Source organism: Plecotus auritus, assembly GCF_963455305.1.
Source record: "Plecotus auritus genome assembly, chromosome: 6".
Classification (NCBI taxonomy): Eukaryota; Metazoa; Chordata; class Mammalia; order Chiroptera; family Vespertilionidae; genus Plecotus; species Plecotus auritus.
In genome coordinates, this window is record NC_137773.1 from 176302078 (window position 1) to 176328130 (window position 26053).

Genomic DNA, 26053 nt, shown 5'->3' on the forward strand with positions numbered 1-26053 from the left:
CTGCCCCTCCGCGTCTCCAAGGCAACGAGCGTGCGTCCGTCCTCAGGAGCTGTCAGGGGGCGGGGCGCACCGGCACCTTCTTGCCTCCCGCACACCGCGGGGTTGGCGAGGGTGCGGCGCGGGAAGCCCTCGGCCTCTGGGTTGGCGGGGGCACCATGACAGCGCGGCCCCAGGCGCGAAGGGAAGGCTGCCGGGTGGGCCGCGATGGGGAGCCAGGCTGGGGTCCGGGAAGCCGGCGCCGGAGAGGAGCGTTTGACGAGGTTTCCGGCTTCCGGCGTTTCTGCGGTCCGTGGTCCTGCCACTTTCTCTCACTGAGGCTTCGCGACAGACCTGGGACCAGAGCAAGGCAGGGCCACTTGCTCCCGGCTTAGAGCGGAGTAAACTGAGGCCCCATCTGAGCTCAAGGAAGTGGAGCCAAGCTCCGGACAGCACACCTATCAGCTTCCTGCCTCCAACTCCACGGCACTCCACCCGCCACCCAAAGCACAGGCGGGACCTGTCACCCAGCCAACATGCCAGGACAGTCCTAGGAGCTGAGGGTACCGAGGGAACAAAACACCAAGGCCCCATCCCCCGGGGAGCTCGCCAGGGCCACGCCCCCTCCTCAGGCTCCCCCCTCAGGCCCTGGATGCAGCTGGGGGAGACTGGTCTGCCCTCAGCTGAGCATGTCCCAGGTAACTCCCAGGCCAAGTGTAAGTCCTCGAAGCCAGGTCCAATCTTCAGCTCCTATTTCTAAGGACCTACAAGCCCTTTCAGGGCCCCAAAGGTAAAACCATAAAAGCCCTGCCCTCCTGAGAGGCCCAGTCTTGCAGTGGAAGCAAGTCTTGCTGGGCCAAGAGTCACCTTGATGCACCTGACACACAGGTTTGATGCTTGGGAAGGCACTCGCCTGATTGCAGAGCCCACTACCCCTGCTGCAGACTGGGCACACGGAGACTCTCATAGCCCTGGCTTCCCTTCCCCCAGCTTCACCCGCTCCCTCCTCGCCCACAGGGCCACGCCTGCCCCAGCCCTCTGGGCAGCCGGCCCCTTACCGGCACTTGGGGCTGGGCCAGTAGGGTCATGGCAATTGTCCTGCTTGTGAACACCAGGCACCTGGTCAAACCCTTTGGGCGAGGGGCTTACACACTTGGACGCATTTCCTGAGGCGAGGTGGGGCCTGTGCACTGGCCTGACAGCCGCTGGGTTCTGCTTCTCAGAAGCTTGTGGACTTCTCCCATGAAACCCTTGTCTGGAGCTGCCCTTTCCTCATCTGGTCCTTTCTGTTCACTTCTTTTTTAAAAAGAATATATTTTTATTGATTACAGAGAGGAAGGGAGAGGGAGACAGAAACATCAATGATGAGAGAGAATCATTGATCGGCTGCCTCCTGCACGCCCCTCACTGGGGATGGAGCCCGCAACCCGGCATGTGCCCTTGACTGGAATCGAACCCACGACCCTTCAGTCCGCAGGCCGACACTCTATCCACTGAGCCAAACCAACTAGGGCACTGCTCACTTCCTTTAGCCTGGTCGGGGAACTCCAGGGCCCCACGTCAGAATTCAGGGTGTGCCTTAGTTGCTTCAGCGCCACTGTCTGTCGGAAAGGAGTCTGCCTGTGACTGGGACTGCAAGCCATCAGCCTTCAAGACTTCCTCTCAGCGCAAGCCCCGCCCTTGGTAGGATTCCTGCAAGGCCTCCGCTGGCCACCAGGAGGCAGCAGCCAGGGCACTTTCCTGGGGGGCGGGGTGGGGGAGATGGGGGGACATAGCGTCTGAGCAGAGGCTCACCTAGCCATACCCCACCCATGCTCCACTCCTAGTGCTAAGTCCCAATAGCACATATTCTCCCTCATGAGCCCCGATTTGGCCTTTGTCTCCTTTCCTCTGTCCAAGGAATCCCCAGAGGCTCTAATTCTCCCTTAGTAAATTTCCAGAGAAAGTTTTCCCAGGGCTCCTCCCGTTAAACAGAAGGAAGGGTGGACACTCCCCTCCTCCCCCAGCTCCTCAGGTTCCAAAGCGCTGGCTAGTTCTCTGGGAGGCAGTGGTTCGGTCCTCTAACTCCTGACAAGGCTCCAGCCACTCACAGCCCCTGCAGGACTGAGGACCAGTAGCCTCAGGTCCCGAGGCAGCTTCACTGTGTCCTCTGGAAAGGCGGTCCTGTCAGGTGAGCACAGGCAGGAAGAGGCTAGTGAACTCCACTGCGCGATCACCTGCAGGGTCTGCATCTGCCCTCCCCCCCGACCCCCCACCGCCGCCGCCCATGCCATCCCTCTATGCTGTTATATCCCTTTCACCACTTCCCAAACAGCTGGGCAGACAATTCCTTGATCAAACAACATTGCCTTCTTGAGTTTAAATTTTATTTTACAAAAAGAGAAATAAAGAAAACTGACAGGCAGTTATACTGACTTACAATTGTTCTGTTTGCTTTAAAAAAGTGACATGAAACACAAGTAAAAATAAATACGTCATAGAAACAGCCAGTTGCCCAGTCTCTGGGGCAGGAGCACCTGCCCTGCGAGGAGGGAAGCCCATGACTACACCGGCAGAGCACCAGCCACAGGTGCTCCTCAAAGCCAGGTGCAATCCCAGGCCTCAGGGGGCGTCCTGAGGAAAGAAGACGGAAAACCAAAGCCAGGTGCCAGGTCCCTGGGGCCCCAACCCTCCCCCCCACTCCTGGCAGCAATGTGGCCTTAGTGGTTATCCACTGCGACCCCCTCAACCCACCTGGACCCCCTTCCCCGACCCCTCTGGAGAGGGCACAGGAAACACCAGTCTTGAGCGGGCTAAGGGGATTCTTCTGGTGAGTCCCCAGCCCACCCTGAGTAACACAACCAGACAAGTCAGTTTACACTCATGTGCACATGAGGTGTGTGCATGTGCACACCTACACTCACAGGCACACATGCACACACACACACATACACACACCTGGGCTGAGCTCTCTCCCAGAGGAGGGTCCTGGATCAGGTCACAGTATGAGGTCCCCCCTCTTCTAAATATCACCCCAGTAGTGGTAACAGAAAGTACCCAAATCTCTCCCAGCCTCTACCCCAAAGACTCTGCAGCCTGCCTGGCTACCTCTCCCAGACTCAGATGCACCTATTCCTCGGTCACGGGCCCGAGAGAGGAGAGAGGCAGGCTCAGTCCCTGAAGAGCGAAGAAGTTGGACATCGCCTGCTCAGGAAGCTCATCGTAAGACTTGGGTATTCATAAAAGGCCCAGGGCCAAGCTAGTGGCACAGACAGACATTTAGGGGTAACAGTGGAGTACACAGGGCAGAAGAGAAGCGCCAGTAGGAGGGGAATGGATGGGGAGGGTGATGGATGGAGGGCAAAGCACTCAGACAGGCCTGGAGGGGCAGGTTCCTGGGAACAGTGAGCAGAGGGCCACAAAGTCTCCTAGGGTCCACTGGGGAAAGGAGCCCCTCTCTCAGGAGCTTTGGTGGCAAAAGAGCCACTCAGCTGGGTGTACAGGAGGCCATGGTTCGGGAGACTGGTCTGAGGAATCACAGGGACTGGGAAACAGGAGGAAGGGGTCATGGCCAGGAACACTAGGAACAGGAATGTAAAGCCCCCAGACCTTCCACATGGGACGAGCACTCAGTTCCGGAGCAAGGCCAGGCTTGCAGACTGAAGCCGACGGCTTGCTCTGCTGATGGCTCTGGGAGTGACAGTCCCCCCTACGCCTAAGGTTTGGTTGACTGTTTCAACCCATCAGCAAAACTCCCCTAGCTTTGCTTCAGGCCCCGGAGCGGGAAATGTCGTTTAGTTGTGAATCACAAGTATATAAATTTCAGACACTAATTCCTAGGGGAGAGAGTTCCAAGGACCAGAGTCCTGAAGTCGGGAGATGACAGGACAGATGCTGAAGCACAACTCGAGACGGTGAGGACTCGGCCAAACCTAATCTGATCCAACAGGGTTCACTTACTTTCTTACTGAAGTGGCTACTCTGTCTCTGCTCAGTTTTTACCCACAAAGATACTAAGAAAAGGAAATCGCACATCACTGCACGTAGCAATCCTGAATCAAGTTGTACCACAGTCCCTCGGGGAGAACTCAGGCGGAACCAGCTGGATGGGGCTTCTGTGGGAGATGAGGGAGGGAAACGCCCAGGCCCATCTCCCCCTCCCTCATCCCCCCTCCCTCACGCAGGCCTGGAAGGCAGGTGGAAGCCACCAGCAGGGTCTCTATCGAAGCAGCTGTAGCACATGCTTCTTGGCCTCTGAGACAGTTCCTACTTCCCTCACACACATGCTCACTGCCTACCAGCACTCGGGAAGAGACAGCAGGCAAGTCAGAAGAGTTTTCACGGTCATTAAAAAAAACAACACACACATGGAACTGGTAGCACCCCAATTTCCCGTGACCCCACCCCACCTGCCTACACAGTATAAGCTGCACATATCAAACAAAGCCTCCTCCAGCCAGGTCTGCCTCCGAAGCTATGGCTTCTCTCCAGTTAAAGGAAGACCCAGCCCCTGGAAGCACTGGGTCGACAGCAGGCACGTGCTGCCTCTCAGAATACCCAATCACTTCCCGGTACCTCCAAAGCCCATCCCCCCAGTGACTGGTCTCAATTCCTTGCTGGAATCGTTTGTGGATTCTTGGAGCCTGCTGCTGTGATTTTTTACAGGTGCACACAGAATGACCCCTCCTTAGACACACACACGCACGCACGCATGCACGCACCCGCTCTGGGATCTCAGTGCTCAAGGGCCTTGGTGGTATCAACTGTGGCCCAGGGTGTGAGTGCGCTCAGCCAACTGGAGATCTGGGGTAGCTCACGCCCACGGCACCAACCTCAACCTGAAAGCCCACAACTGAGTACATGCACCACTCGCTCCTGGTGCACCTGACAGAGAAAGCACTGGCTGGAGGTGCTAGTTTTAAATTACTAAAATAATTTGCATAGCTAAGTTGTAGATCTAAGGCTTCTATGAGTAGGAGTTAAGAGTCTGGCAGGGTGCTTATGAAAACAGAGAAAAAGAGCGCCCGAAGTCCCACTCTTGGTGTAACCGGACAGCGCACACACACACACACTCGTACATGCACACCCCCATCAGCCATCTCCTTGTCTCTTCTCTGGAGACAACACCCCGAGTGTGTAAGGCCCCCAACAATGAAAACCAGCTGGAGGAAGAGTTGCAGAAGCAGCTACTGCTAGGGGTGACCTGACTCAACTGCCTCCAGGGCAGGGGCGGCAGGGGCAGCAGCTGCCCAGTGAGGAGGACCCACGGGGAGGGGTGCAGCTCTGAAGACAGAGACGGTGTGTCCATCACAAAGAACTGCCTGGAGCGGCCTCAGCAGCCAGGGAACGCCAAGCGGAAGACAGCCAGTGTTTACGCCTAAAGACTAGATGCCCCGCCCTGGCATTGGCAGCAAGAAAGAGTCGACCCAGAATGGCTGATGTCTTCTTTTAGGACAAAGCCAGGCTTAAGGCTCCTCCAGAGGAAGGGCTCCTCCATGTTCCTTCAGAGAGGATGGAGGTAGCAGACAGCAGGCCCACACTGACCATCTGATAGGCTGGGGAAGCCAACACATTTCCCAATAGGAAATCAATAGTCTGTTCCCTCAATGCAGCCACTATACACAGCACAGCGAGCCTGCCTCTAAGGTCACCAGAGGAGGATGCAACTCCAAACTTGGGGTCACTTACTTCCCAATAGCACACTCCATGTCCCCCCGTTTCCACTCTGTGGATCGAGTCTCATCCACCAGTTCGCCAGACATAGGGTTCCCTGGTCTTCCCGCAAACGTGGCTGTTTGGTGCACACCTTGGTCAAGCCTGGCTTTCCTTCCATGGCCAGTTCGCCGCCCTCGGGGATGTACTCACCGGCAGCTATGGGGTCTGGGGTATCTTAAAACTGCCTTTCCCATCTCCTACACTCTTCCCTACCCCAGCCTCCCCCTCCCACTACCAATAACAACAAAAAGACACATGAAAAGTCTAAATAATAAATAATTGCCCATAAGAAATAAATTAACTGAGCTCTCTACCAGGGAAGGCAGGGGCAGGAAAGGCCACTGGGACAGGCAGGGGGGCTCAGGTCCATCCCTGTGAAGCATGTCCTTCCAGCCATGATGCCATGACCTCGCCCCCACAGCACAGGGCTCCCCTCCCACCTCGCCGTTTCTCTCCCTGGAAAGGGCTGCTCCGAGGCAGCCCTGGGGAGAGGCAGAGAGGGGAGATGCCCATTTCTCCCGCTGTCTCCCCCAAACTCCACGCCCAATGTGGCTCTGAAAACCAGGACTCAGGTTACCTGGCTCCTCTTCACCCACGAGAAGGAAACTTGTGGCTTCCACGGCTCTCCTGGGCGCACCCTGACGTTCATTCTAACTGCCATAACCGCCACACTCTGATTTCCATTTTTAAAAAGATAAATTCATTTTTCCCCCTCATCCGTCCCTCCCTTCCTCCCCCCCACCTTCGTCCCTGCTGTTACATACACGTACGTACATAAACACACACACGCACAGCACACATACCTGGTCTGCTTCCTTCCCACCCCCTAAAAAGACTCCACTCCACGTGGAATCGCAGTCTGCTCTCCCTGCCCACACTCCTTCCTAACCCCCCTCGCTCCCCTCCCTTCTCCAGGCCAAGCTAAGTCACCCGGTAAGGCAGGTCTCTTGGGAGATAACATTCCCAAAGACAGAGATGGGATGTGAGCGCCTACACTCAGAGGGGCAAGCGGGCAAGCCGACAGCTAAGCAAGGCAGCGGGAAGAGGCGGGCTGCCCGGCCCTCCAGTCCTGTTTGGGTCCCTGATTTCCCGCGATTGCTGCTCTGCTGGAATTTTTTGCCTCTTTGTTGAGCTGCAGCAGAGCCCTGCCACTATGGTCACCCCCCTTCCTTGTCCTCTTCCTGCCCCTCCTGCCAAGTGCCCTACTCTCAGAAGCCCAGACGGCTGCCTTCCAGCGTGGTGGGCAACCTGCTGGGGCCCTGAGTGAGGTGGAGAGGCGCTGCCAGCTATTTCCCAGTAACCTCTATCACATCATCGTCCTTGTCCTCGTCGTCATTGGAGCTGAACCCCACCTCAGCCACCTCATGAGAGTCAAACGGAGGCACCTGGGACTGGAGGAGGCCGCCAGCTGGGTAGCCCGCGTGGGAGGACATGTAGCCTGGGTAGACCGACAGGCCCCGGGGAAGGTTGGTGGGCAAGACAGGGGTGGGGAAAGGCGCAAACATCCTCGGCTCGGACAGGAGTGGCTGTGAGAACGGGAGTGAGTAGCTGGGCAGCATCCCTGGAACAGAGGGGTTCAGCATGAAGGAGGGGGTGCTGGCAGTGACTGAGGTAGCCGTGGAAGAGGAACTGACGGGGCCTGCTGGCACCAGAGGGTCAGTAGTCACTGGAAACACCAGGCGGGCATCTGCCAGCAAATTGGACAGCTGGTAGTAGGAGGGGGTACTGCCCATAAACAGGGAGTTCTCCCCAGCCTGGGAGGTGAAGGGGGCGGTGAGGTTATGGTTTAAGGAGACGGGTGGCATGGCAAACCCGCCTGCAACTGGATACCCGTGTTCATACGGCTGCACGGGGGCTGGCAGATGGCCCTTCCTGGACCGCCGGCGGACTGACTCCTGGGCAACAGATGGTGTGACCAACTTCCGCTTGTGGCCCCTTAAATCCAAGACTGGGTGCCTGTCACCACAGGGCTGGCCGGTCACCAAGAGGGAACTGTTGAGGCAGTGGCTCCCAAGTCGAGGCTCCGTCCCGAGAGCGGTCCCAGGCACAGCACTGCCGTCCACCAGTTGGGCAGGGGGGCCAGGCAGGCCCGCGGCGGAGCTGGGGGAGCTCTGGCGGGACTCGCGGGCAGCGGCCACATCGGCGTACTGCTGCAGCTCGCTGAGGATCTCCGGGCTGTCGGGAGAGACGGGCCTGGCCAGACCCTCAGGGTCGGGGGCTTTGGGTGATGAGGCACTGGGTCTGCCGTTGCTCGTAGACTCGAGAGAAGGCCCCTGGGAACCTGGGGACAAAACGTAGGTGACTGAGAACCAAAATGGCCAGGGAGAGAAGGAAGATATAGGAGAAAGTTCCATGAAAGAACAAAACATTCTGTGTCCCCCCAAATTCAAATAGCTGATGTATAAAGTTACCCAGTTAATTTTCCCCTAGGAAACAGGTCTCTCCTTGCCCTGATTGTAAACCTCCACAAGGTGAAGCCACGAGGTCATGGACGTGAAATGCTAAGTCAGCAGTCTGACCCCGTCAGGCTGGCAGTGACCAGGACGGAAGAAAAGAGGGAAGTGCTTCTAACAAGCCACCATCCTGGCTGAAAACCACACCAAAGCCGTGGCCTGGAAGACGATGGGACGCCTGGAAAACCGGCTCTGGCCTGGACAGCGGCCCCATGGGGAGCTGGGAACTCAGTGTGACAACGGCGCTGGCTCGGAGGGGAATGCCCTTGCCCTTAGGCTCTGTGTGTGAAAATGTTTAGGGGTAAAAGCGACATGATGTCCTCGCTTTGCAAACAGTTCAGATAACGGGAAGGGAGAGCCCAAGCGAGTGCCTGCTGAAAGGAACAGTCATGGGTCTCGGCGCGGCTGGTGAGTGCTCACAGTGCTGCTCTATCGGCTCGGCTGGCTGTGTGCACACACATCTCCCCAGTGAGAGCTGGGAGCCGGCAGTCTGGCTCTCGTGCCTCCCGGAGGAAGGATGGAGGAGGACTCTCCCACAGAGGGGAGCCTGGCCAGAGCACCTCACTGTGAATGAGCCCACACACTCTGACCTGGCGACCCGCCCACGTCTGGGGATTCTGCTGCAGATACACCACGTGCCTGCGAGCCAGTTCTGCATGTGGAGCAAGCACTCTGAGCGCCCCAGGACAGGGGGCTTGGGACACACAGCGCTGTCCCACCCAACGGCACCCTGTGCACACCCTCAGGAGGCACAGCTACAGCAGATAAGGCAGCAGCCCTGGGCTACCTGGTGAGTGAGTGAAGGACTAACCAGTGTGTTATACAGTCAGTGAGCATTCATTTTAAAATACAAAGGAAAGTTATACACACGTTTTTTATCCCGACAGGCACACATGCTGTTTAGCCATAAAGACACACACATCCCTGTACTGTATTCAGAATATCTCTGAAAATGACAGATGAGAAATGACTGGGTAGAGGTATGGCGGGAGGAAAACTTACTTTTCACTTTACCCCTTTTTGTACATTTTGAATTGTGAACCATGTACAGATTGTTTACTAAAAAATTAATTACAAGTGAAACTCAACCAAAACCAAACACGTGTCCAGCGGTGAACGGGAGACAGAGCCGCACACTATACCTGAGGCAGCCATCCGACCATCTTCAGGGGCTTTGGGTTTGCCCGTCGCTCGAACAGCAAAGATCCGCCCGTCGCTGGTGCGGATGTACGTCCCTAAGAAGCACGAGGAAGCCTGTGAGCAGCCGGACATGCCCTCCTGCCAGCCCGTGGGCTGGGAAACAGCTGTAAAACTAGTCTCACACCCTCTCAGACCTCTGAAATGAGTGGTGAGGATGGAGCTGTGGCCCAATATTATCCCTTTTCCCCTCAAACACTGACTGCATCAGCACTGCCACAGGCCCTGCTCTAGAGCCTGGCCCTCTGGGGGAGATGGACAGGCACAGGAGAACACATCAGGAAAGGCCCATGCAGTGGAGGAAAGAAACGGGGGCCGTGGAGGACCACAAGCACCCAGGCCCACGCCTTCCTGCCTCAATACCCTCTCTCTGTTGGTGGGAACAATCCTAGAGCTGCGTTCTATTCCCACACACTGATCTACCATCCGTGTTTTTTATCAGTCTGGAAAATCTGGGCTGCTCCAGGCCGGAGATGGGCAAACTTTTTCTTAAAAGGCCAATTAGTAAGTAATTCTGGCTTTGGGAGCCATCAGATCTCTCTTGCAACTATTCGACTCTGTAACATAACAGCTAGGTGCCTCTATGGTCTAAAACTATTTATGGACACTGAAATGTGAATTTTGTGTAATTTCACATGTTACAAAATATTCTTCTTTTGATTCCCACCCCTGCTCCGAATCAACCGAGAACGTAGAGCCCTTTCTTGCTCACAGGTACAGGGAGAGGCAGTGGCTGGATGTGGCCGGTGCACGGCAGAGCTCTCCCTTTACCCCCCTGCTCTAGGCCCCCAGGAGCCCAGTAGGGGGCAGGTACAACCTCCTGTGTCCTGTACTTCACAGCAGCATCTCTTCCTTGAGCCTAAAGGTGCCGTGAGCCAACAGAGGCCGGGCGAGACCTCCTGACTAACGCCGAGCCTCAGGCTCACAGAGTGAAGGCTGCCTTCCCGGGAAGACAGGCGCTGACACTGTCCCGACAGTGTCCGCCCAGATTTCCTCCCAGCAGTCTCACCTCCCTTGTAAGGAGGCAGAGGCCGTGGATTTTCCCAGTGACCACACTTGGACCCTACTTTTCCCTCCTGTTCTAAATCCCACTCTTCTGTTTTAAATTCGCCAACAGAGAGTGAACCCACAAAGCCTAGCACCCCACTCTTGGACCCTAATAAAGGCAGAGACCCAGGTCCATGTTCTTTCTCTTTCTCCCCCATGACCTCCATGTGAGATCCTCAAGCATAATGTACTCCCCAGAACCTGTGAGTAATCCTCTTGTATCTACAACGTTCCCTGATGGCTGCTGTGTGTTGCAGTCATAATAGCACAAGAACTGGCTCTGGAGAAATGTCTATGGGGGTTCCAGGTGAGTCAGGCATTCCTAGCCAATAGCACCGCAATCAACAGGCTGAGACACAAAACAGTGTCTATCCAAACCCACCCCAAATTCTCCATAAAAACAATGTCAAAATACAGGGATGCGGGGACCCTAACTCCCTTCTCTTAAGCCACTGACAGATATCCTTGGGGCCCCGCCCACTCTCCTGAGCTCCTGGAAATGTCATTTCCTCATGCTGCCCCACACGTACGGACTCTGCTTCCCAGCCCGGACAGGGGACGGGCGGGCAGTCAGTCTCACCTTTCGTCCCGCGGATGATGTGGATGCTCTCCCCAGCATTAATTCTCGCCTGTACATCTGTGGAGCTGTTGAGTCCAGGAATAACAATATCTAGTGAAGACACAGACCTGAGATTTAGATCACACGGGGCCTGACTAAAGCAGGGAAGGAAACCAGTCCACATCCACCCCATTCCTCAGCGGCTTCTCTAAGGCCTCTCAGTGGGCAGAGGCCAGAGCCAGGACGGCAAGGCCCGCCCGCAGCCCTCTCACAGCTGTCTAATAGAGAATACTCTGAGAACCAGGAACTTTGGAGAAAACGGATCATCTTTTGGGGCAATTTCCCTGATTTAATTAAAATTTCATGGAGTTTCTGGTTTAGAAAAAGTTGGTTCAAATGGTTATTTCTCTGTATTTTTTCTCCTCTCTGAGTTATTTGCAAGCACCTGCTCCACACCACTTTAGGATGTTCGAGGTGTTTAATAAATACGAAAATTCCTGCGTGAACAAAGTGATTTGAAAAGGGACAGCACCCAACCTGTGGTGGTGACCACCTTCTGCACAAGGACGCCCGCGCGCTGCAGGTAGTTGATGGGGAAGTTCATAGCTGGGTTTGTGCTGGAGGCACAGCTTACGCCGCCTCCCAGGGGGACATGCCGGGGCATCATGGGGATGGGGGTGGACTGTACAGGACGGACACTGGCCACAGGCTTCTCATCGCTCTTCAGCGTTGGCTGCCTGTGAGAGAAGGACAATGCACTCAGAGAGATCGGCAGAACAGGCACCCTTCCCTCCTGCAGAGCCTGCGGAGCCCGTCAGACCCCCACCCACAGCCTCAGCTGCTGCAGAGGAGGGTCAGTAGGATCAACAGGGCACGGTCAGTTCAAAAGACAAGACGCAGGTCTGAGGCAGTGCAGGCAGAGGCAGCGAGGGATGACGCCTTTACGGGGATTCAGACGGTCCATCTACACACATCAGGCATTCGTCCTTGGAGGAAAGTTAGGGAGAGGCAACGATGCCCCAGGGAGGAAAAGTTCTTCAGAACCCAGTGCATGTGAGCGGAAGACAAATGGGTGGAACTTGCCCACTCACCAAGGAGAAAGGCCACGTGACGCCACATGTGCAGGTGAACTTGGGAGGCCACCTGTCCAACCTTAACGGTCTTTACTCTCCGAAACTTCAAGTATCAGTAAGTAATGCAGACACCCCTCTCCTCTGCGTTACTTTTCATTGGCTCCTCTGGGGCCACTCCCCAGGATAGCCCTCTAGTCACGACCACCACAAAGCAGCAGCAGCCAAAACACTGTGCCCAGCAGCCAGGCCTCTCTCTCCATTCAGCAACAGGCTTCTCCCCCGCTCATATTCTGAACCGTTCTAGAAGTTTGCTCAAGAAAAAGGTTTTTCACTCAGGACTGGGGCACAGCCACAGAATGCAGTCCCATGAGCAGCAGCGGAACGCACTGACGGCACTCCTAGGCCCAGAGAAACCTGGCCTTCACCCCTGCACTCAGCGCTTAGCGAGGTCTAGGACCAAAGTGCTACGGATAGGACAGGCTGTTCAGGAGGGCTGGGGCTCTGTGTTTGGGAACCTGCACCTCCCAGGAAAACAAATGGACTCTCCTGAGTCACAAGACCAGTAGCTCACTCTTCCCGCCAGAGCCACTTACTACCCCGGGGCTGCGGACTGCCTGGACACCTCCCCCAAGAGCAGAGCCCGTCAGTTCTCGGCAGCCAAAGAGCAAGTTTACACAACGCTGCAGGGGGAAGGTTTGGGCCTGGCTCTGCAGCAGACCTCCCTGCCCTTTCAGCGACTCACCAGTTTCTCTGACTGAAGGCGGGGATGCTGGTCAGGCTCTGGTCGCTGGCAGGGTAATACTGCGCGTATGACGGGCGGGTGTAGGGGACTGACGTGCGTTTATCTTCCTCATAGCTTTTCTTTGCTGCTTTTTTCTCCGCCTTGGTCAGCTTGTGATCCCTTCGGTTAAGGAGCAATGACTCATGCTCAAAAGGCTCCTGGGGACATAGGAGAATGTTGGTTTAATTATCAGTCTTTGTGCAAAATGATGGGTACACACTGAGCCTTGCTTTGACACCAAGGAAGGGCTGGCCGTCTCCAGCACTAGCGAAGAGGCTGCTCGCAGACACATGCAGGTTCGCTGTCCTGTCGAGAGTATGACTCACAAGTCTGACAGCACAGCGTCAGACCACCTTCATCCGCCTTCCACATCAAGAGGAGGGCAGAGGTCAGGGAATTAACAGGCTACGTTTTTAAAACGTGCCATCTCTGCCAGGAAAACACACTAGCAAATAACTCCCCATGGCTGAGCCCAGCGCTTGTAGGACCAGACCAGGGGCAGGAATTGCATGGGGCAAGGAAAAGAACCACGGCGTTCAAGCTGCCTGCGTGAAACAAAAGTTCGCACGAAGACAACAAGCTCGCCAGACGAGCCTCCGCTGCTGGGCGCTGCCGTACCGGGGCTGCGTGCACACCGGGCTCTGACCTTGGTGATGAGGTGAGGGTACTTCCGACAGGCAAGCTGCAGGACTGGCTCCTTGATGCCCTTTATGTCCAAAGATGCTTGGGGAGCCGGCTCCTTCTCAACGAAGTGCAGTAGGTTCTCCACCTCCTTCCGGGTAAAGTTCAGCATTGGATTGAGATCATCCACCACGCGATCTGGAAGAAGATGGGGACACAGTCGGTCAGTATGTGGCAAAGACGACTGCAAAGGCACAGCTACAGAGATCAGCAGAGAGGAGAGAGGCTGTGGGTGGCACAATTGGCACTATACCTGAGCCACCGGAGGCGGCCCTCCATATCTGAAAGTTAAAGACCAGGTCCGAGGCCTTGGTGAAATGGAAATATTATAACGAAACCTGCTAGTTCAGCTCTTATTGCTAAACCCACCTTCAACAGTTGAGGTCAGTCCCCTCTTAGGCAATTATTTGAGTCAGAATGAGATGGGAGGACCTGCTGGCTTTCCATACTGGGAAGCCTGCTCGTGTTCCCACAATCTCCCTGTCCCCGAACGCCTGGAGACAGTAGGACGGCGGCCCACCTGACATGCCCTGCTTGGAAATCTGACGGTCATAGATCTTCTTTTCGAGGGTGAAATCAGCCACAAGGCGGTAGATGTGGCAGGGCTTTTTCTGGCCGTAGCGGTACACCCGACACACTGCCTGGGCATCATGGCAAGGGTTCCAGGAAGCGTCAAACACCACCACTCGGTTGGCACCGATCAGATTCACGCCCAAGCACCCAGCCCTTTAAAACACAAACCAACAATCACAAGCCTTGCATTTTAAAGATAGTTTTCAAGTCAGTTTTACCCACCGCCACTCCTACCCAACACCCTCCTCTTTGTCCTGAGCCCAACATACTGAGATCCTGCTGATGGACAGTGCTATGTCCTCACCCACTCAAAAGTATGCCCTGAACGTGCGACACGCAAGTGCCTACCAGCGCAGAAAGCAGCCCGCTCTCCTCCCTGCTGAGTGTGATGTCACTTGGCGAGGGAAACTGCTAACAGCTCAGGAGAACGACTGGCTCATACCCTATCAAGGGCATTCTGCTTGGCATGAGACAAACAGGCCAGCAGCCCTTTACAGTTCTCTTGCACTTGCTACTTGTTAAAACACCCTTCCATTCTCCACATCACCTCAGCTTCAGAACATCCCAAGGGAAAAGCTAATTACAACCGTTGTTAATGAAGGTGTCAAAGAACTTAATGACCACGTCACCATCGCCCTTTAACACAACTTCCTTCTGGTGTCCCCTCTCTCACTTCAAAAACAAGTCACAGCCCTGAGCAGATCTCTGATGGAAACTGGATGAGCCTTTGGGGTGCCTACCCCTGTGGCCGGTTGCCCAGAACACGCCCTCTGGCCTGTCCTCCCAGGACCCACTCACCTTGTGGAGAGAAGGAACAGCCAGGTGGTGAGGTTGCTGGGATCATTGAACTGATTAATGAGCCGCTCCCTCTCAAAGGCAGGGGTGCTACCGTCGAGCCCTAGGACAGAAGGAAAGCCTCAGAAATGGACAGATGAGGGCAGGGGACACAGCAAAATCCTGGGGAAATGTGTTTTAAAAAGAAAGCGCACACACACTGCAGAGCTCTGGTCTACCCTGAGACCCAAGTTCCTATAACTTAAAAATACCCCCAGGGAGTTCCCATGCGCAACAAGGATTAGAAACTGTTTCTCCCTTTAATATCTTGTGTCGATTCTAAGGCCAAGGTTCCTAGACTTCAGAGTGCCAGAGAGTCACTCTATGTATGGAGGCTTGGTAGACACTGGCTCAGGTGGCCCTCTCCTCAGCCCTGCGAATCCTGACAGAGCACAGACGGACCGAGGGTTTGTTCTGACAGGGATGATGTTCCTCCACTGGGACCCTGCATTGTTAACAAGCTCCCAAGGCTGAGAACTTGCTACAGGGAGACACAGGAGGAACAGATAGGGAGCAGTGGGTGGGACATCGGAGTGAAATGGGGAAGCTCGGAAGGAGCAGTAAGTACCCTTCAGCTAGGAAGCATGAGTAAGGCCGGGAGGCTTCTGTTGTCACCTTGGGTAAAGCAGAGAAAAGGGCAAAGCTGAGGGCATGGACTTCCACGTGGAGAACGGAATTGCTACAGTTCAGTGTCACTGGCTAGTACTGGAGGCTCTCTCATCAGCACTCCAACCTACCTTTCCAACCCGAGTTCTCTCAAGTTCAAGCACAGCTCAGCACTGACTCGTTGGGCAAACCCAGGGACAATACAAAGCTCCAGACCAGACCATGTGCCGGGTCTCCTCGCACCCCTGAACCTCTGATGCTTCTCAACAAGCACCCTCCGCCCCACAGGAGACACCTGGCAGTGCCTAGAGACACTGTCGGTTGGCATAACTGAGTTGATGCTACTGCCATCTAGTGAACAGAGACCAGGGATGCTGCTCAACATCCTGCAGTGCACACGACTGCCCCAACAACACAGAATTATCTGGCCCAAATGTCAGTATCTGGTCAGTAAGGGCCTGAGGTCAATACTTCTCACCCTCTTAAGGAACCTTTTTATACATTTTTTTCCAGTCACCATGCCCCCATGTAATTTTAACACCACAGATCTATTGTATATGTTTACTTCCTATATGCATATTTGTGCTTTATTCTTCAAAAAGTTTAAGATTTTTTGCCCCAAGAACCAGTGTTCACTATTCTAGGGCTGCTATCTCCCCCACAGAGAATGCATGATCTAGACTTGTGTTCACTCTACTCCTTCCCCCTATGACCTCTGGGCCACACAAGCCCTGTTATCTGTCAAACCCTCTCCATGTTTGCAAGTCTAGTGCAAGCTTTGCCTCCTCCAGGAAGCCTTCTTTGACCATCCTTACTAGGACAATTCTGCCTTCCTTACAACCCAAGGATCTGTCCTCAAGTTGTCATGTCTCAGATGAAGATGAGGCCTATGCCTGCTACTTCTCTGTAACCTCCCACCCCATCTCGCCTGAGCTCCTCAGCCCCTAGGACAGCACCTCACACACAGCAGCTCACTCTCAGTCTCAGTCTCTCTCTGCTCCTTGGCTAATCTCTGTGCCTGGTCTCTAGGACTGTGGCTACAAACGAAATCTTTCATAGAAAGAATGGAGAAGAAGAGAAACTGAGAGAGAAAGTAAACCCTTAAGCAGACCTCGCCAAGGCTTCAGGAACAAGGCAGCATTAACTCACGGAAGTAGCTGACGTTTCGAACCCACTTCTGTACTCCTTGCCCCTCAGCACCAGGTAGGCAGGGCACGTCTCGTTTCCCTAGGAACTCCTCGATGAGAGCCAAGGTGGAAAGGCTCTGGCTGAAGGGAACAACACTTGGTTCAGAAGGCTGCCAGACCCACGGGCACCTTGCTCCCCGACAGGCCCACACTGTGTGCAGTCCTCTGGTGGTGGGAGCTCCCACAACCTACTCCCTGTACGAGGTAACCCCACAAAGAACCACCCAGGGTATTCTTTCTAGCTTACGGTGGGAGCAGTCATCCACACAATTACTGCCGGCACCGGCTAAAAACTCTCTACCCTGTGACTTGCTCAGCTGGGAAATTCTGGGGTTTCACTCAGTGCCTAGTATCCAATAGCATCAGCATTAAAAACCCACACTGCGGCCAGCCGGTGTGGCTCCGTGGTTGAGCAATGACCCAGGAGCCAAGAGGTCATTGGTTTGATTCCTGGTCAGGGCACATGCAGCCAATCGATGAAATTTCTCTCTCATCGATGTTTCTCTCTCTCTAAAATCAACAAGAACCTATTTTAAAAATAAAACAAAAACCCACACTACATGAGTAGACATCAGAGCCAACTACAGGCCACGGGCAGTATCACACGTCTCACTAGGGAGACGAGCACTCGGCTGCTTCTGAGTGTGCAGAGCCGGTCTCCTCAGGAGTGATCCATAAAAGCAGCTCCCCCGCCCCGTCAGAACCACCGCTGGCCTTGCAAACGCGTCCCACGCGGAACCCTCATTCGGAAGCTGCCAAGCCAGGTCGCTGCCACCGAGTTCTCACTGGAGCATCCTGGCCAGAACCAGGAGCAGCAGTCTACTCCGTGTCTGCTCCCTGAGGGGCCAGGCCTGAGGGGCTCAAGCTCTGGCCAGACTGAGAATGTGACTCTGGAACAAACTGCTTTACTTGGCCTTATATACAAAGCTGACTTACTTTAAAAAGGCCAAGAGAAAGAGAAGCAGATTAGACCTGCAAGTGTTTTCTGTAAAGAGCCAGACAGTGAATATTTTTAGGCTTTGCAGACCACAGTCTCAGCTGCATTTCCTTTTTCTTAAAACCCTTTTAAAATGTGAAATCTAGTTCTCAGGCTATACAATAACAGGCCACAGGCCATATTTGGCCTGGCCACAAGGAAGGGTTAGACTATGATCTACAATGTTAGCCTATGGTTTCAAATTGTTCTCTGAAGAGAATAGCATTGGACCAAAAAATTCCAAGAAAAAGACAAAATACAAGATCCCCCAAGAAGCACTGGCTTGCAGAGGCATGGAGAGTGGAAAGGGGGCTGGCCTGATCCCAGACGTCTCGCTCGGCAGGGATGTGTCGCTGTTCCCAGAGCCACACAGTGTCATTCGGAAAGTTCTCTCCTACCTGAACACGAGGATCTTGTCGCCAAGCTTCACGCTTTCCTCGATCAGGTGGAAAAGCAGTACCATCTTGGGAGAGTTCTCCAGGACCCCCGTCTGGTAATTAGTCAAAAGGTCCTTGGCCTGCGAGAGAGAAATGAGGCCGCCTGAGCAGGCCCACAGAGCTCTCCCCCTCCAAGACAGCAGCTCACGGCCGCCTCCATAGGTCCCTGCACAGACTGGGCAGCACGTGCACTGCGCACGCCACCCTCTCCCCACGTGGGCTTCGCACATCCCTTCTCAGCAGTGCTCTACGGCCACAGAAGGATCCGCCTGACTCACCCATTCATACGTGACAATATTGTTGCCTCGCTCCTGGAAAGGGTTGAAGCCGACCCCTTGTAGGAACTTGCTGTTGGCTGCCTCTCCCATCGAGGCGGCCAAGGCGCTGTCCTCCCCCTTCACTTTTGTTCCCTGTGACGGGCAGCGGGCACTAGTCCCCGCGGAGCCAAGCTCTTCCACGTCTAGGTCCTGCTCATTGGCCAGGTTCTCCTTCTGAAGGGCTTCATACAGCACGTCAGGGTGATTCCAGATCTGAGGGTCAAGTCAGAAAAAAGGTGGCACGGGGCTGAGAATAATGTAAAGCTGTTCCAAAGTCTGGAAACGTGTCCTTGCTCAAACACACACCTCCCACAGCACACAATCACCAAAAACATTAAATCTCCCAATGCCCTCGGGCCAAAGACCTGCACATTCATTGCCACTTACTGACTGATCACATGACACACAAACAGGAGAGGTCACACCAGGGGCAAGCCAGTGTGTTTGGTACATAAGCCTTGCATTCTATTCTTGTTCAGTAAGAATGCTCCTGGTTCACTGAGTGGCCACCATCAAGCACAGTATGAAGCAAGACCAAGTCTCCCTATGGACAAAGGTATCTGCCTTCTAGCTGACCAACCAGAAGTCATTTGAGGGGCTACTCCTGGACGGAGTTGAGAATGCCTGGGAGGAGAAGGGGTGGTAAGATGGGGCACTGGCACTGCAGCATGCTCCAGACCATGTCTGCCCCTGTCTCTAGGACTGTGGCTACAATCGAAATATTCTGAAATGCCATCTATCCCCAGCCACACCCCTTCAGCTCACGTATTAAAGCAGTGTCCAATCAGAAGTAATGCCCAGCAGGTCAGCTGAAAGCTGTCTAAGAAACAGGGCCCCCATGAGCTAACAGGGAGCCCTTGGCCAGGTCAAAGACAAGTGAGTGTTCATGGACTTGCTCACGAGGCTGAGTGCTAAAGATACATGGCCCTGCTGTCCCCAACCATCTGGAGCACTGGCAGGATGAAAGACACCCCAACCCGATGAAATACAGACGCCCATGGCAGGTGCCCCAACGACTAGGCTAAGCTACAGAGTTCTTGAGTCCCAATCATTAAGCAAGGACACTGCCCCACAATGTTCTACCATCACCCGCTCTTCCAAGTGAAAAAAACCAGTGAGAAAGGAAGTGGTTCCTCAAGTTTGGTGTAACAAGTTGTACAGCTGAGTTGCACAGCACAAGGGCACCAGGAGCTGTGCGCGTGCAGCCAACACCTCTCTCCCTAGACCCCCCAGTCGGCCAATGCAGAGGCGGCCCCTCTGCTCCTCCTTTATCAGGAACCCCCAGCAGGAGTAACTCCCGGGGGCCATGTACATTCTTGGCCTGTGTCTCAGTATGCCTGAGGCCTCCACGCACCTTGCAGCACACACAGAAAGCCTTCAGAGGGTTCAGCCCCAGCCAGCCACTGCTGCCGCAGTCCCGGAAGCGGTCCATGAACTGTGTGTACAGATCGCGCTGGATCTGGGAGAGCCGCACCAGGATCACATTCTCTTCCTTGGCAGGGAGGTGAATCTTCAGCACAGTGTGGCCTCTCCTAGAACGCAGACCAGAACTGACAAGGCGTTGTGGCCGGGGCGTCAGTGCAGGACAGAACAGACCTGCTTCCCGCCACACCCACCGCCCGAGGTTCACAGCAACCATCAAGACAAAACTCATTAACAGAAAAAAAAGGAAAAAAAGACAAAACTCATTTTAAGGATGAAAACGAAAGCAAGAGGCAGTGGCCTGCCCCAGGTCACTGACAGGGTGACAAAGACCAGGAATTCCAGGTTCTTACCCCGATTCGGGGCTGTTCCTCTACGCTTTCTCCACACAGGCCATGTTAACCAGGAAAAACAGGGGACTGCTGGGGACCAGCGCAGCTATGCGCACCAAGAGGATGGCCCAGGCAAGACCCACCCTTAGAACCACCCGTCCCCCTTCCACACGGGTCAGCAGAATGCCAGCTGTCTCTCTGCTCCTCGGCAGGTAAGGCAGGCGTCCATGGGAACCACAGACCAACTTTTGAGAGAAGCACTTCTAGGCCAGACTTCCAGAGGATTGAACAGTGGTACCCAGCCTCTGCCAGCGACTCAGGACATGCCCTCGAGTAAAAGGAAGTTGGACTCGTGGCCCTCCTGGAGTGCCGCCCACTCCTTCGGAGGACGGCTCACCTCTGCACGAAGCCCTCCAGGAGGCTGTGCAGGACGTGGCTCCGGTACCGCATGAGGCGGACGTCCTGGGGCGTGCTGTCGATACACTGCCCGTTCAGGATGGGGCGCTCGAACATGTTGCTGAACTCCTGCCGGGTGCCCAGGAAGTCCGGGCGCACGAAGTCCACCATGCACCAGTACTCGATGAGGTTGTTCTGCAGGGGGTACCCGGTCAGCACCACCCGACGGCGGGAGCGAATGCTCTTCAGGGCCTGCGAGGTGCTGGCCTGGCAGTTTTTGATGCGGTGGCCCTCGTCGCAGATCACCACATCAGGGCCAGGGCGACTCAAGGCCTTCTCAAACTCTAGGGAGGGAAGAGGATCCGGAGTCAGAGGGTGGGAGGGCCTGCTCTTAGTCAACAGTATGAGAAGTAGGGGTGCACCCTGGAGGAGACAGAAGAAATGAAGGAAGCAGGAAAGCAAGAGTCAGCCCCCATCGCTGAAAGGGAGCCAGCCATCCAAGCCCCTATGTGGCGTGTGACATGTGAGCCCGGCCTGTTGACTCTGAGTACATCTCTCTCCCCCTCCTTTTCCCCCCTTTATGCTCAGAGTAAAACCGACTCGCATTCCTAGGGCTTAGGCCAACTGGGCAGCAGAGCGCATGGCTTTACAGAGCACCCGCCGAGGACTAAACGTGAGTCTGGGTGAAACTGACAGGAGAGGTCCGGACACTTCAGCTGGCTCTCACCACTGTCAGCATCTCGGTGGCAGAGGGCTCGCTGGGGGAGCCGGCTAAGGGCAAGTCTTCCTGGACTCACTCCCCAGTCCTTGCTAGAAGGCCAACTCATCCCAGCTGTGTAACAGAAGCAGCCCTCAACCACATAACCTCAGGGTGAAGAGACCTATGAGACGAAAGGGCCTCTGAACCCTCAGGAAACTTTCTTCTCCAAAGGGACAAAGGCCCCTTGGAAGAGGGAGCAGAACTATGAGAGGAATGGCTTTCACTAAAAAACCGGGATAAATTTTGTTTTATAAATTCACAACCAATAATATTATTACTCGGTATATCTATGACTTAGGACTTTATAAACGTGTTCTTAATGCTGTCTCAGAACACCTCTAGGAGGTGGTAAAGGCAGCAGTTACTCTCCCACTTGCTCTGTGAGAGAAACGGGCCAGACGGGCTGGGGGCTCCCCTGAGCCAGTCGGGGGCCTGGTCTAACCACACATCCACGGCCTCCAAGAGCCAGGATTTCTGGTTCAAGGCAACACAACTCACATCAATAAAGCTTCACACTTGACGAGGCGCTACTGCAGACACTATTTCCTTTTCCTGAACAACCCCTAAGAAGACCCCAGGAGAGGCTGCCCACCTCTCCGAAACTCCTGTTGGCGATCTTCCTCATCCAGATCAATGATGACCGGGTGAGACCGTTTCTTGCTTCTCTTCGGTCTACCTGTGGCAAAGGATTTCTTCAGGGTGAGGAGTCTGTACATTTCGTACCCCATCAGCAGCACCCCACCCTCCGACACCCAATCAGCCATCACTTTAGCTCGAGCTGCCATTGTCCTGAAAGAGTGAACAGAGAGAAAACATTACTGTCCCACTGCTCCCAGGAAGAAGTGCTCACAAGCAAAGCTGCGCTGATGTACTCAGGACCCTGACTGCCAAAGGCCAGGGGAGCCGCACAGGGCTGGCCGCTGCCCAAGGACTTTTCCAGCATCCTAGAGATTGCAGCGAGGATGGACGGGGTCACTGATGATGGATAAATAGCAAAAAAAAAAACAACACAGAAATTCAAGGGCAGAAGGCAAGCAAAAGCGGCAACCTCCTTGGATGTACACGCTCATATGACTACAGTATCTGAGGGAGTTATTCCTACAGTAAACAGGAAGCACTAAAGCCAGGGCTGCCTCCTGCACTTCGGCTGCCCAGGTCCTGTGGCTGAAGAGCCAGGACGAGCAGGAGAGGAAGAGCAGCCAAGACCAAGGACACTCGGCACCGTCCCTCCTTCCTGAGCAGCGGAGCCCTGCTGCCCGGGGACTCAGTCCTGAAAGCTGAGCAAGAAGAGCAGGTGACAACCACCTGTGGGCCACGTCTCCTCACTTAGACGTGCATGACCACGCCTCGCAGGAGGCAGCCTCTACAGAAGACAAAGCCGGCCTTCTCGATACCCACGCCGAGAGGCAAGGGTAGCATAGAGGCAGGCCTGGACCAAGAAATACCTTCAGATTGTTGGGAATCAGGCTGAACATATGGAGAGGAAATACAATTTTATTGAAATCTGAAACAAAAAAAGGTTGGCACCTCAAAGCCTGGAAGTTGTACCATTAAAGGTCAACTGTAGCCCCGACTGGGTGGCTCAGGTGGTTGGCGCGTTGTCCCACACACCAAAAGGTTGCAGATTCAATCCCCAATCAGGGCATGTGCAGGAGGCAAACGATCGATGTTTCTCTCTCACACTGATGTTTCTCTCTTTCTTTCTCTCTCTCTCAAAAAAAAAAATCAATAAACATATCCTCGGGCGAGGGTTAAAAAAAAGGTCAACTATAGATCAATGGTGCGCTGCTTAAAAGAAGAGGCCGATGAGCTGCTAGGAAAAGAGAAAAGTGAAATGTAAAAGGTCAGGTGGAAAGTTTTATCATGTTGAATGGTATCCTGGTACACCTGGGAAATGCGACCCTGCCTCCCGAGTGTTCAGGTGTGATAGCAACCTCAAGAGGACACAAGAAGTTTCCCAGGCCACATAACTCGGCCTTTACTGAAAAGCCCGGTAGAGAAAAAATGAGTGGCAAGAAGAGGGACACATAAACCCAGAGGAGTCTGGAGGACAGGCACAGTCCCTGGACACCCAGGCCGCGGGAAGAAGTCTAAGAGGAAAGGGCAGCGGGAGGGCAGGCCACCTACTTGTGCTCATCATTCAGGATGTGAACTTTAAAGAAGCGAGGCTGGACCTCCTCTGGCTTGCTGTCGGCTGGCAGGGCTTCGGGAGCTGGGAGCCACATGTTGAACTCCGCCAGCCAGTTCTGAAGGGTATTAACCTGTCGGAGAGCCAGGCCAGAAAGAGCGCTTTGAGGAGCCAGCTCCGAGCTGAGCTCCTCCAGCTTTTCCGGGCCAGGAGGGGTTCCCCGAGTCTTCAGAGGGTGCTAGGTGGTGCCTCCTGAACTCTTACCGGCACAATGGCAAGGACAGTTTTGGCTGGCGTGTGGCGGAAGAGGACGTCGACGAAGGAGATCACTTGCAAAGTTTTCCCCAGCCCCATGCTGTGGGCCAGGATACAACCAAAGCCACTACTGGTCTTAAACCTCTCCAGGGACTCAACCAGGTTATCATACAGGAACCGGATCCCGCCAATCTGGCAAGGAACACACACAAATGTCAGAAGGGCTGGCAAAGACCAGGGCTCTGGGTTCCTCGCTCTGAATTAGTCACAAGTGAGAGAGCAGACGTGACACCAGGCAGCTGGTATGGACGCCTAAAGAAGTCTCCCTGTACCCTGCCCAGGCTATTGGCTGGCGACAAACTTGTTGGAGAAAATAGAAAAACCTTCAGCTGGCACCGTGGCCCATCCCAGGCAAGAAGCTGCAGTTCCTAGCTCCTGCAGCCGTGACCTGGCTGCTCACCTCCAGCAGCCCACTCCATGAGGAGCCGTTCTTACTGTTGGAGTTCTCATGTTGGGTCAACCTCTGTCCCTATGGAACTTTCGCTCACTAGTCCCGGTTCCAGGCTCTGGGTCAACACAACTCCTCTGCTCCCTCCCCTGAGAAAGGCCCTCAGACCTCTGCCTCTCACATCTCTTCTGGAGCCTCAGCTTCCTCATCAAAGCACTGCTCTCCAGAGAACATCTCAACCAGTCTCACAGGTCCCGGAGGGAGGCTCCAGATCATTAAGCCAAGAGATCCAGCATGTTCTACATGGCAGGGCGAACCTGGGGCATGTCCCTTCCCTTTCATCGGGAATCCTGAAGTATCAACTGCTAGGAAGAAGGACCAGGCCTTTCCAATAGCTGCTCGTGGTACCAACAGTACCTCCCGGCTGCGATGCCAACAAGCACCAGCAGGCAATGTCCACAGTGAGGAAGCTGGAAGGAAACGGAGAGAGTCAGGAGTTGCTGTACCTGATGGGGTTTCACTGCCCGAGCCAACTGTGGGGCCAGGAAGACATTTTCCTCCTCTGGAGGGTGGTTCAGGTTGACAAGGACGCGCCCCAGAGCATCGCGCTGGTTTAAGACGTCATTCACGTGGGTGCCACCCTTCTCCTCTTCCTCATCCTCCTCGCTGACAGACTCGCTGCTGTCCACAATGTGCAGAGTGTCCTCCTCGCCAGAGCTCAGTTCAATCACCTCTGAGACAGCCGACAAGACAAAACAAAGACAAACCCAGGGAGCAGGGTGACTTACTGCCCACGGTTAGAGTGACAGAGCATGGAAAGGAAGGCAGGACTTGTTATCACCTATGACGACTTCTCTCTCCAGCTTCAAGTTAAGACAAGGGGAGATTTACATTTACCAGGACGACTCAGGGACTCTGTCACAGTCAGACCTCAATGTGCATGAGGAAGGACTGAACTCTTCTATCAAAGTTCTGGCTTGATCTTACCATCTCGGCTGCTTTTTTCATCCTCGCTGCCACTGCTACTGTCCAAACAAATGACTTCCTGGGCCAAGACCCGAGGAGGCAGTTGGGGACCATCACTTGCTCTTAAGACAATTTCCTCTAAGAAAAGAAAGATGGAAGGGAACGTCAAACCACATGTGGCACAAGCGTTCTTTTCAAATATCCCCTCCTTGGTTGCTCTCACCAGGACTACCCCCAGGAGAGAAGCAGAAGGCATCTCGAAAACCTCAGCCCTCTTTCCAAATCCCCTTTTCTCGGCTGGTTCCTACTTCCTGATGCCACCTGAGCACTAGAACAGGTCCCAGTCCTTGGACATGTTAAGACCCAAAGTTAAGGGGGGAAGGGGGCAGAAATTTAAATAAGATCAGTTTGAGGAGCACACGTGCAGCCACCTGAACTTGGTAAACGAGATCCCTCTGCTCTAGTGCTCCCAAGAAGCGGGCGGACTCGAAAGGGTTCCTGAGAGACCGTGCCCTGCCTCCAGATCTGTCCGTGACCGCCATGGGCTCTCAGGCCTCTCCTGCCAGCACTGCTCACCGGGAAGGAACTCCAAGGGAACAGTGGGGATGGGAGCTGCGTAGTCCTTCCTCTGCTGCTCCAGGCGTTTCCTTCTTTCCAGCTCTTCTTGTTGTGCTGCTTTGGTAACTGGCTCCAACTGGTCCTCCCGGAGCAGCTTTCTAAACATCACAATGAGAGGGCGCTTGGGTTCACTTGCGATCTGAGCGATGCAATGTCAAGCTACAGGGGACTCAGCATTGCTGACCTCAGAGCACGGAGGTGAGAGGAGAAACATCAGTCTCACCAAACCCATGAAATGAGCAAGGTATAAAAAAAAGGGGACTTCAAGGCTCAGGTGTCCCTGGCCTTATATTTTATATATATATACATATTGGTCTCATATATTTTTTATAATATT

The 26053-nt window shown here is 54.5% G+C and overlaps 1 protein-coding gene across 2 annotated transcripts in view; it reads right to left on the reverse strand.

Moving 5' to 3' along the window:
* Positions 1-6525: 6525 nt before the first annotated feature.
* RAD54L2 (RAD54 like 2) overlaps positions 6526-26053 on the reverse strand; it is a 54504-nt gene continuing 34976 nt past the window's right edge. Inside the window, exons 4-22 of one of the 2 annotated variants that reach the window (XM_080675332.1) lie at positions 25675-25814; positions 25120-25236; positions 24639-24865; positions 23694-23876; positions 23429-23562; positions 21894-22090; positions 20543-20885; positions 19746-19923; positions 18353-18604; positions 18036-18154; positions 16624-16742; positions 14833-14932; positions 13982-14187; positions 13427-13599; positions 12742-12938; positions 11464-11663; positions 10948-11037; positions 9266-9358; positions 6526-7951 (exon numbers count right to left, since the gene is read on the reverse strand). In XM_080675332.1, coding sequence (XP_080531458.1) covers positions 6957-7951; positions 9266-9358; positions 10948-11037; positions 11464-11663; positions 12742-12938; positions 13427-13599; positions 13982-14187; positions 14833-14932; positions 16624-16742; positions 18036-18154; positions 18353-18604; positions 19746-19923; positions 20543-20885; positions 21894-22090; positions 23429-23562; positions 23694-23876; positions 24639-24865; positions 25120-25236; positions 25675-25814 — 4063 coding nt within the window. In that variant the 3' untranslated portion in view covers positions 6526-6956. The remainder of the gene's footprint in view (positions 7952-9265; positions 9359-10947; positions 11038-11463; positions 11664-12741; positions 12939-13426; positions 13600-13981; positions 14188-14832; positions 14933-16623; positions 16743-18035; positions 18155-18352; positions 18605-19745; positions 19924-20542; positions 20886-21893; positions 22091-23428; positions 23563-23693; positions 23877-24638; positions 24866-25119; positions 25237-25674; positions 25815-26053) is intronic. The other variant, XM_080675333.1, reaches the window with a different exon arrangement.